The 11,548-nt window shown below is 38.6% G+C and overlaps 2 protein-coding genes across 2 annotated transcripts; one reads left to right on the top strand and one right to left on the bottom strand.

Annotated features, from left to right (window-relative positions):
- Nucleotides 1-2,574: 2,574 nt before the first annotated feature.
- Nucleotides 2,575-4,573, bottom strand: LOC103703877 (WEB family protein At3g51220-like). Its single transcript, XM_008786901.6, has 2 exons — nucleotides 4,234-4,573; nucleotides 2,575-3,502 (listed from the first exon to the last, which is right to left on the bottom strand). Exons 1-2 carry the CDS (start codon nucleotides 4,372-4,374, stop codon nucleotides 2,990-2,992), a joined length of 654 nt encoding a protein of 217 aa, XP_008785123.2. The 5' UTR covers nucleotides 4,375-4,573; the 3' UTR covers nucleotides 2,575-2,989.
- Nucleotides 4,574-7,401: 2,828 nt separating this feature from the next.
- LOC120105883 (protein CDI-like) lies at nucleotides 7,402-10,588 on the top strand. Its single transcript, XM_039118631.3, has 2 exons — nucleotides 7,402-8,501; nucleotides 10,123-10,588. Exon 1 carries the CDS (start codon nucleotides 7,725-7,727, stop codon nucleotides 8,499-8,501), a length of 777 nt encoding a protein of 258 aa, XP_038974559.3. The 5' UTR covers nucleotides 7,402-7,724; the 3' UTR covers nucleotides 10,123-10,588.
- The last annotated feature ends 960 nt before the right edge of the window (nucleotides 10,589-11,548 follow it).

The following is an 11,548-nucleotide window of genomic DNA, read 5'->3' as shown; positions in this document are numbered from 1 at the left end:
TCAGTTCATTGTATTTCATTTAATTCACAGCCTTCGTGGCCTTTGCTTTGCGTTACGGACAAGAGCAGGATCGGCTGCAATTTGGATTTTAGAAAGGGTTAGAGGTTGTAGCTTCCTTTTCGCAAATCCACCATTGAATCACCTGATAACCACTTTAAGATATGCACGGATGATTAAAAAATATATTCAAAATACTTTGAGATCTATACAGAATGCGATCCAATTATCGATGTTGTAAAACCAGATCAACCATCCTTTCCAATGAAAAATCTTGAACCCTTCAGAAAGGCAATGTTGCAAACCTAATCCCGTCTTGAAGCCCAAGTTCCTTGGGTGGGTTTATCTTGGGGTTGGTGGTGGCCTTCGGTCCGAATTGCAATTTTTTTCTCTTAATTTGGTGCAGAATTTTTTTATATTTTTTAAAAGGTTTTTTTATAGTCTAATGGCAAAATATGGAAAAACACTAGTTGCTCGATGTTTTTTTTTCACCCTAATGCAGATAAAGAACCCCCTCTATTTAAAATCAGACACATTTTTTTTTAAAGTAAAATCTTTTTTTTTTTTTTTTGGTTCAAATCGCATTTACCTAAACCAGCTGATGAGTTGTTTTTCAGAAATCTTTTTTCTCTTTTGCAGTGCGGCATCATGGTTGAACTCAGCCAGAGTTTGGGAGAAGATGCCGGCACACTAAGGACTCCTTAGCTGGGGTCTTAAGTGAAAACTGAAGGCGAAAAGACAGAAGATTCATGAGACCTTCTAATTATCTTTTCTATCTTCTTCCTCTTATACTTAATTATTTTACATCTGCATTCCATTATTTACTTAGCTTTCGCATATTATTTATATTTATTGTATGTACTATGAGCCACATGCAAAAGGGATTCTCATCCAGTACCTGCATCAAAACCACCAAGCAATCATTTTTTTTATGACATGAAAGCTGTTCTTGAATAGATGGGACCTACATGAGTGCTAACCTTATTTTCTTTCCATAATGCTCATATTGCACCTTCATTTTGCTAAAATCTATTTAAATTTTGTATAAACTTAATCGCATAAAATATGCTTATGCATTCAGTTGTTTATGTATAACAATATGAAAATTAAGCAAAGATATAGTGTCCTTTTTTTTAAGGGGGAGAGAATTTAGGAATCTCACTTTAAGAATAGGTGGCAATGCCATAAACTTGAGTTTCTCATATCCCATAGATATTCCCACTACAAAATTTTTGCTAATGCATTTGCACTTCTTGATTGCATGTTTTCTTACAGTTATGCAAGCTAGAAATCATTTAGCCATGAGGCTTGTGACACAACTTCATTTATATCAAGTGCAGCGCAGGATATGCCTTAAAAGTAATTGGGCTTGACACCAGTTCCATTTAAGTCTTAAGATGAGTATGTCAATGAATTTGTCCGAAGGTTTAAAACTATCTTGATAAGCGATTGTAGTACCTGGTGACATCAATGCAGTATGCATCATCATCATAAACACATCAGGACAATGTCTTGGAAGTCTAGAGTCACATAACCAAGATAAAAAGAAAATAAGAATGAAATCATTGAGTAATACTTAGCTACCGCAACTTCATGGCCGATTATGTAGTTGTAGATTATCAGTTCAAGGTTCTAGAGTATGCATGTTTGTAAATTGGTGATCTGAAGCAACTACTGCAGTTATCATACAAATTAATGGTCATATTATACAAATGAAATATAGCTTTGTTAGACATAAGCCATGATCTTATTCAAAACAAATTAGTGACCACACATGATCCAAATGTTGACTTGCTCAATTCAGTTCCTCCCATGAGAGGTAAATGAAGAGGAATGGAATTAGGAAGGATAGCACATATATACTTGACCTGCAAAACCTAAATGAAGAGCACCCAACAGTATCTACTTTCTCATCACTCAGAAAGTCTAATGATTATAAGCTACATAGCATTCAAGGGATCATAATGGGAGCAACAGGAGATGTGGGGATAATGACCACCTACTTCAAAAAACAAACATTCCTAGTATACTAATTATTTGGAAAGAGGAATGAAGAGCCCCCTCAATGATTCTGGCACATGTATGATGTCCCTGACCTTTATCTTGCTCTTCTTTTTCTAATCTTAATTAAGTTTCTGATATAATCCTTTCCTTCTGGTGACACATCTTTCCCACAGAATAAATAGCCGTTCACAACCAATGCACTGACATCAGTTTCATCTCCACAATGTCCAAGCTCCAAGGACAGAGCTTTATGGTGCAAGTGAGCCACAAGGGACAGAATACGAGGGCTAGGGTGGTATCCAAGCTGAGTATGTGGCCAACAAAGCTCTTTGGTCGCTTCTGCAACATCCTCGCGGGCTTCTTCTCTCTTCCCCACAAGCCTCCAACAATTACCCATCAGAGAGTTGATGAACATCCCGATATCCCGAAAAGATCATCCAGTTCGGTGAATCTATATCCGCTAACATCTCACTACGAGGAGGCCATCACAGATTGCATAGAATTCTTTAACAAGTCATCCAAAAGTACAGGGTTAAATGGTCAGAATTTTGAAGATTTTGTTTGAAATTTCAGCACCCAGCTTCTCTTCCTCTTCTTTCTTTACTTGACGTGTATAGCTCAATCGTCGATGTTCATGTGTGATCGAGTATAAGTAAGAGTTCTGGGCTGTACATATTAATTGGCAAAAATAGTGTGAATGGAAATGATAATTGTAGCTAAAATACTGGAGAACTGTCTGAAATTATTCTTCCTAATGCTTCAACTTTTCTGTTTGAAATTGATGATTGAGAAGAAAATTGAATGATGAACAGATCCTTGTTTATTTCGTATGTTTTCGATATATTATAGTCAATAACATGATAAGACCCACTGCAATTATATGACACTGCAAATATATGACAGAAAAATTTGCGGAAAAAAAATGAAGCTATCCTCCGAATATCTAGGCACAGATATGGATATATATGAAATTCCTTTCAACATTTTCTTATGGACCTCGAACTTTAGGTGATGAGCCCTCTTCATAACTCCTCTTCTTAGCGAAAAATGCTCTTATCAATGGGATCAATGGCTTCTTCTTCTTCTTCGTTGGCACTGTTTCCTTCTCCACAGAAACCTGCCCTTCCAACGCTTGCTCTTCTGTGTTTATGACTTGGGCCAGGGATGGAGGGTTGGCGAACGTAACATACCTCTTCTTTTGGAACTCCCACCCTTCGTTCATCATCGGCGTCTCAATTTCAATCTCTGTTGCATTCTCAACAAACTTTAGGTCTTCATCAGCCTCCGAATCTATGACGTTTTTCTCAGATTCTCTAGCTTGCAATTGCTTGAGCTCCATCTTGGTCTGTTCGAGCTCTTCCCTAAGGTAGGTGAGGCAGCTCGCCATCTTTAGGCTTTCTTGACGTGCCTGCTCGAGGTTTTGCTTTGTTTCTTCTAGCTCCGCCATTATAGATCCCAGTTGCGAGGCTCCATGCACATTCCTGCTTGCTGCAGCTCGAATCTGTTTAGCTAAAAAAAAAATGGTCAGTTACTAGTATGAATATGCTTTGATGCATCATAAAAAACACTGCAAAAAACATCTGCTTTAGAGTACTCTTGTGCAGCTAATTAACATTTGAATTACCTCCATTCCATCATGATAAGCTAAATTCTTTAATATGACAGGAAAAAGTTAACGCGGCGACCCTCTAATTTCTTGGTTAAGATCCTTGTATCAGGTGGTTATTCTGAGTGCTATGATATCAATCATGATGCATTTCTTCCATTTGAGGGCAATCTCGTTGAGAAAACCAACTGAAGGATTTCATATTACTAAGAATTAACCATAATTACAAATTCCATTAGTTGGAAATAATTTAGCAGTTAAAATTTCATTACTCAGGGAAACACCAGAATGTTAGATTAGAAGAAGATTGAAAAGTCTTCAAAAGCGTGCTAGCTAGATCTTCCCCTCTCTTTCCTTCTTTATTTATTTATTTATTTTTGATGAAGTGGGAGGTTTCCCACCCAAAAGGAACCTTTGGCTATGTGTTTTGATTTACTTAAAGCAAGCTCCGTTGTTGTTTTAAAGGCCAAGTCCTTATTATTAATTTCAATAACCAACAAACCTTATTATTAATTCCATTCCAGTCCTAGATTCCTAATCTCTTGACTTAGCCAAAGGACATAAATGAAAAAAAAAAAAAACTGGAAGCGGCATTGATAGATGGATATATAGAAAAAGATCGTCACCTCATTAAGCCGGTTGGCGTAGACCTCGCCGGCCAAGACCCTTTCTCCGAAGAGCACGACGGCCTCCTTCACGGACTGAAACGGTTTGCTGGTGTCAATCTCAGCTCTCCCGGCGACAGCAACACTCCCTTCGGTCTCCATGCTCGATCGGCAACCCAAACCTCTCTAACGAGAACGATGCATGCGAGATAGCCAGTGTTATATATTGATGGATAGCTATAAGAGGGAGGTAGGAATGGTGGAGACGGTGGGAAGAAGTGGGAAAGTCGTTAGAGAAGAGAAGAGAAAGAGGAGGGAGCTGGGAGGACGGAGGTGGGTTTGCTTAAGGGCATAATCAAATGATAGTGCTTCGTTTCTTCGCGTCCACTTCACTTGTATTCCGCTAATGGATGGGGAAGCCTCGTCGTTGGGTGGACGGTCCGGATTGGATTGATCGGATGAGCCTTATCCTCCCTTGGATGCAACGGTAGGGAAAGAGATGCTTCACCTGCCATATAAACCAAGATTGTTTGTCTCCAAATCCACTGTTGGTGAAAGGGAAATCAGACAAACATTCGGCTTAGAATTATATGGGTAGTTAGTTTAGATCATAATGACATCATCTTATATTTTATGTATCTTGTGGGGATAAGCTTGGGAGTTAGCTGAACACTGAAAAGTATTGTAAGAATGGAAAAGTGGATTCCTATTTCCTTGTGAGTATTGATGGGCTTTGGGTCTCTTTCTTGAGATCAAGCCCAAGCCATTGTAAATGGGCTAGCTCATGTAGGGCAGCCAGTATTTGCCTATGAGCATGAGTAAACAAGTGCTGTGACCACTTAGGAGATGCATGCCAACCACTCAATTTGCTCCACTAATTTCTCTCTCCACTCCCTTTATTTGTCTTCCAACTAAAATTAAGCACCACATTTCTTTTATACTTAAAGGGGTTTTAACTTTGATTCTTATCGAAATCTAGTTTGGATTCATGCAGTAGCGTAATTTGATCGAGGTAGCCCATTATGTACATGATTCTCATGATGATCAAAAGTATTTTAGATATGTAAAATAAGTATTTACTCAAATAGCCAGTTTGTATGGAAGTTTATAATCAGGATATCCTAGTGGTGAAAATGATATTGCTTTCCTAAGAAACTTGTAGAATATCTTTCTGATCAGAGGTGCAATATAACACCCATGGATCAATATTCATTTTTTTTTTGCTAGATATTTAAAACAACAAGCATCGGCACTATAGCGCCATTATACCGACTCTAGAGTTCTTATATTATACAATTGAAAACAAAAATATAATAACAAATGCCATCTTCCATTTTAGAAATCATCTAGTCATTCTAGTAGTTGTCATATAATAAAAATAATAGTTGTTATTTGATTTATTTCGCTATTTAGTTTGAAAATAATGTTTTATTATTGAAAGAATAATAAAACAGACAATGTTTTATATTAAGTAAATAGGTTTAGAAACATTTTTTTTTCCCAATAACTCTGTTGCAAAAAAAAAAAAAGAATTTTCAATATTATTTATTTGATAGCAAAAACCAACTATCACATAATTAATATTATATTTCTAAATTTGAAAAAGTAGAGAGTAAAGAGCTTTACAATGATGGATCAATGGTAGATTATGTTTCAAACTAGCATGGAATACATACTTGTTGGGAGAAATTAATGCCAAGTTATGCTTCAACTTGTCTTTATAGTATCCCATGCTGGACTCTGTGTTACTTTATTTAGATGGAGGTTGATCCCAAATGCTAGAGTTTATATATGCCAATATAATTTACCGCCAAGAAAATCTTCATAACAATGATCTCACTGCATCGACAATTTTAATTAGGATTTCAACCATACAGAACCGAAGGAATCAATATTGATGTCTCAATTATGTTTTCGAGGAAATGTTTGAGCATCAATATTTTCAGCCTACAAAAATAGTCACACAACATAAATACTTTTGGATCAGCTTTTGACACACTCTTTCGCAGACGAAAGAGTTTAATCGAACATGAGATTGGTTTCTCCTTTGGCTTAGTATAGACTGGTGCGACGAACTTTGGTAATAAGCTACAATCTGACCTCCTATACAAGATGAGTTGCATAATGATATCTCCAAGACTCCTACGATCATCTTAAAACCTCATCTTCCTTCATCTTTTCCAAGAAAAATCTGTACAATTTGAACTCCCCACTTGTGCTGGTTGTCATTACTGATCACTTGCAAACTTTTTTTTCCACACTAGCTTGATCTTCAGATCTAGCAATAGTTTTACGAAAAATAACGATGGTGTTAAGTCGGTTACAATTTGAAACGGGACTTAGAAGAGAAAAGAGTAGAAAATTTGAAGCAAAATATTGGATAAAGCTCTATTTTGATATCATCAGAAGTAGTAAAACCGAAGGCCCAAGCCCATCCAGAAAGCTTTTCTTCTTAGATGGGCTCATACATTGGAGGTGTGTTGATGGGCCTCTTGAATAAATCAGTGGTTAATTTGCTGGTAACTTGCCCATTCACATCTGCCATCTGTTCTAGGCTCTACGCTAGGCTGGAATTTCCCCAAACTCCCATCACATTTTTTTGATATCTACTCTTCAAGGATGATAACTTTTCTGAAAAGGATATGCATGCTTCATTTCTTATATACTAATATGTGCAATTTCTTGGGTTTGTTGGAAAAAGAGAAAAGCTAGAACTTTTTTTTTTATCAAAACCACTCCACTAAAACAGCCTAGTTCTCAGAGAGGCCAATGGGGCTGCAGATTGTATGACATTTTATGTGGCCTACCACTTCATTGATACCCTGTGGGCTAGGAAGGCGAAGTTGCCCAGAGTACTTCGAGACTTGTTATTTTCTGATTTTATTGGGTGTATCCGTACTCGTAATGTATTGAACTTTCATTTTAGCGTGAAAAAAACAACTTAGTTTTGATAAAATTTTGCATAATAATCTATCTTCTATTCTATCTTTATATGGACATAATAATCAATTTTACAAATTGGCTTACAAGTTCACACTCATATTTAGCTTGCTTATGTCGATTTCATCAATTGACCATTCGTAGGCTCGTAGCCAGCTGTATAAATTCGTAGCCATCGAGACAGGACCACTTCCGAATCCGATTTAATTCTCCCGCACCAAACGCTCCAGGCCATTGGATCCCATGACCGCCCGCGGAAACGGAGCTCTTTTTCCTCGACCCTTCCGGGCAATTCCCGTAACCAGGGGCGCCACCAATCTAGCCCCCGCCCACCGGTAACCTCACCTCCCACCTCGAAACCCGGAGCCCAAATTACACGGAAAAACGTTAAAAACGGTGGGTGCCGTCCCCGAGCGGGACGCGTACCATCAGCCTCCTCCAGTCCTCCTCCGCCTCTTTCACTCCCCTCCCCCCTCTTCCAATCCATCCCCGTCTCCCCTCTCATAATTTCTTTCCCAATCCCTAGATCTTTGATCCCTCCCTCACCAAAGAACCATCGTTTAGGCTCCATCATGGGCTCGGAGATCCTTCCCTGCTCCGCCGCCGTCGCGGATCTCGCCGGCGAAGGGCCCCCGTCATTCAGGATCTTTATAGGGTACGACCCTCGGGAGGACGCGGCCTTCGAGGTGTGCCGCCACTCCCTCCTGAAGCGCTCCTCGGTTCCGCTCGAGATCCACCCCATCAAGCAGTCGGAGCTCCGGGCTGCCGGGCTCTTCTGGCGCGAGCGCGGCCCCACCGAGAGCACCGAGTTCTCCTTCACCCGTTTCCTCACCCCCCACCTCGCCGGATTCCAGGGGTGGGCCATGTTCGTCGACTGCGACTTCCTCTACCTCGCCGACATCAAGGAATTGATCGCCCTGATCGACGACAGGTACGCGATCATGTGCGTCCATCATGAGTACGCCCCCAAGGAGACGACCAAGATGGACGGCGCCGTCCAGACGGTGTACCCGCGCAAGAACTGGTCGTCCATGGTGCTTTACAACTGCGGCCACCCCAAGAACCGGGCGGCGCTCACCCCGGAGGCCGTCAGCACCCAAACCGGGGCCTTCCTCCACCGCTTCACGTGGCTCGACGACGCCGAGATCGGCGAGATCCCCTTCGTCTGGAACTTCCTCGTCGGCCACAACAACGTCGATCCCAACGACCCCACCACGTTCCCGAAGGCGATCCATTACACCACGGGCGGGCCGTGGTTTGAGAGGTACAAGGATTGCGAGTTCGCCGAGCTCTGGCTCGAGGAGCTGGAGGAGTTGAACAAGGAAAATACGAAAATAGCCGCTGCTTAGGTGACAATGATTAACATTGCACAGGATAAGTAGCAAGATTAAGATTCCTGCTAATTAGCATTCTACTATTCTTTTTGTTGAGAAATGTTTTTCCTATGGTTGTTTGGTGCATTCTGGATCATGATACGGAAGCAGTAGATTGATGATTTCTGTTCTCTAATAAGTGAATTGAAATGGGAAATGTGGCTTATTTTGGCTTGTAAAGTTTAATGGGTGCTTCCCATTGATTTCGATTCGTGTGTTTTGATGCCGTTTATTGTTCTTTAATTCAATAAGGTGCAATTTTGCTTAGTAACTGATGCAATAGGAATTCTTTTGTCATTAGCATATTGTGCACATTTGTTATTAACTATCAGAATCTAATTATTTGTTTGTTCTTATGTTTCAAGCTGTTGGACTTGCACCTTTTTACTTTTACTTTTTTAACATGGGAAATGGTCCTTTACAAGTCCAGAGTAAGCTTGATGACCAGCTTGGCACCACAAAAATGCTTGGCGAGTGCAAAATCTTTCTGGCACAAAGGAATCATCTGCAGATAATAAAAAGAATTTGTGTAATCCATATAATAATCTCTTAAAGAGCATCAAGAATTCCAACAGAACTTCTAAAGTCAAACCATTTCTAGTATATAAGTGGACCAGGTCGAATCAAATTATATTTTCCAGATGATAAATCTTAAAGTTCACAAAATGTTTTATATTAAAATCATTTAGTATTTTTGCCTGTCACATCAATTTGGTATTTATATTGAAGCATTTCTTTTTCATGGATGACGAAAGTAAAGAATTCAAAATTGTGTATATTCTAATGCGACAACTCAAATGAAGTAAGCCTCTCTAGATATGCATAATTCATTTTGCCTCAAATTCATAAGTAATTTATGAACTAGGGTTTCATATAATGTTCGTGAGTTGAATGTTATATAATGAACATGCTGTATAAGAAAATACAAATTCTAACTGTCTAGAAATCTTTCCATTGAATGAAAGCATTATGAACTGTGAAATCATATCGTCAGTGGCTCCAAAATATCCGAAATCTATCATTCTGAGTTCGGAGGAGAAAGATGCTTACAGTTTTGCGGTGATGATATTATATCCAGAAAGAAAGGAGCTCTTTTCTCTGTTAGCTGTTTTTTTATTAGGGCCCATCCTGACATGCTCCTAGATATGTCTTTAGAGTTTTTTCTCCTTTTTTTTTTTTCAAATTTTATTTTGTTTACTGCATGTTGAATGAATCTATATTGACGTAATTTTAACGTTTCATTAATTACCAGTTAGATTTTCTGAACTCCAGGTTTTGTTCTTTATATATATATATTAAGTATTCCTGCCTGTCTTCTTTTCTTACGGTCATTGTCAGTTTATGGGGCCATCAAACTTCTGCAAGCCCTTATCATTCTCTATCGCATCAAGTTTCCTAATGGGATACTCGCATTTTATATTCTATAAAAATATGGATGGATTATATTTTAAGTGGAAAAATTTCAGTTTAAGCAAGCATCTTCAGAGTTTGCTGTTTCATGGAGCACCCTAATGGTCGCCTTTACTTTATTCTGCTTTTGACTACGTGGTATAAGCTTTTAGACTTCAGCATCTTCATTGTTATATGTTCCTTCCAGGTTGTTGCCATTGACATGCTGTTGCCTTTTGGATGGTGTTTAGCTTCCAGTCTATTGCTTCTTTGAGCTTCTCTTTGCCCCCTGTTTCATCCGATTGCATGTCCGGGGCCCCTTCTGGTTCTCCAACTTTTTGGTTTTACATTTATTTTGCCTATTGATTTCTACCTCTATATTTAGCTTTGTCTGTTCATTTTGTATATTGAGGTTGAAAACTAGAGGAATAGAAACCACAGCTGTCATTATGTAAAAATATTCTCATTTGATGAAATATGTGAGTAAAAATTATTTTTGAAATTGCAAAAGATTCCCTTCCCTCGATTTTTGGCTGATGCAGTGCAAAATTTATGCATTTTTTATTTGCCTGGCAACGTACATACAACTCGCACCGACATGTAATTCTTTTACTATTTGTCCTTTATTGTGATTTGTGATAAATTTCGGTACGCCTGTATCATGCCATTGGATTCTTCCCCTGAGTTTTATTTTAACGAGCACGGACCGTTGTCGGTGCTGCAGGTCGCTTTCTTCTTGCTGAAGACCGCGGAAGGTACCTCACTTTCTTGCTGCAGACCGTTATCATAGAATTCGTATACAAATATATCTAATAAAATTAAAAAATTTAAATTTATGAAATATTCGAGGCAATCCTTTCTTTTTGACCGTAAGGTATATTCTGAGTGGTGAACTGTATAAGCAGCCATCCAGTTGGCAGCTTCGTTGACCTCTCTAAATATATGTTTAGTTTAGAAGGCTACTCTATTCTTAGTCATCATTTCGATGTTTTGGAGCAAAGGGTGGTCTGTGCCCATGCTGATTTGGTAGGGACGTAGTTTTTAGAATTTTGTTATAGGGCGGAGCTAAACATGAGATTGCTTGCATTAGATTAGCAGCATACGAACGCACGTGCATGTAACTACAAATAGTTCCAGCTAAAAACTGCTAGGGCCTATGCTGTAAGCCATGTATCTCTATTATAAATTGCAGAAAAATATAAATATACAAGGAAACCAGTCAAGATAACTGTGGAATGAGATTGATCTGAAATGGTTTCCAGTACCACTTATTTATATTATTTGTTTAACAAGTTGATCTGTAACTGCCTTCAATATTACCAGCTTCCATAGCCTTCACAGGCATTCTAATAAAATAAAAGGAAAATATCATTTTCTTTAATTATTAGATGCAATGTCAAAGAATAGCTAACGAAATGATTCAACCCATCTTATGCACATTAATGCGGAAATATAAAGATGACATTATATGATCACTTACCCTTTTTTTTTTGAAAAAAATGAAAATTTTGCATGATTCAATAATGCTTCGAAGCAGTCAGCAAATTCAATATGCAATATTTACCACCAGGTGAGAGGTTGTTTCATCTTATTCAAGGAAAAGAATATCATTGTTTCTTCAATTTCAAACTAGG

This window comes from Phoenix dactylifera, chromosome 6 (assembly GCF_051530095.1).
Source record: "Phoenix dactylifera cultivar Ajwa chromosome 6, Ajwa_hap1_PhDact_Kaust_v1.1, whole genome shotgun sequence".
Taxonomy (NCBI): Eukaryota; Viridiplantae; Streptophyta; class Magnoliopsida; order Arecales; family Arecaceae; genus Phoenix; species Phoenix dactylifera.
This window is presented reverse-complemented; position numbering and strand designations above follow the sequence as displayed.

Bases quoted from the DNA above. Each gene is read 5' to 3' on its own strand.
- LOC120105883 (XM_039118631.3), top strand. From the start codon at position 7,725: ATGGGCTCGGAGATCCTTCCCTGCTCCGCCGCCGTCGCGGATCTCGCC.
- LOC103703877 (XM_008786901.6), bottom strand. From the start codon at position 4,374: ATGGAGACCGAAGGGAGTGTTGCTGTCGCCGGGAGAGCTGAGATTGAC. The intron at 3,503-4,233 runs GTGACGATCTTT...TTAGCTAAACAG, and splicing joins ACGCCAACCGGCTTAATGAG to ATTCGAGCTGCAGCAAGCAG.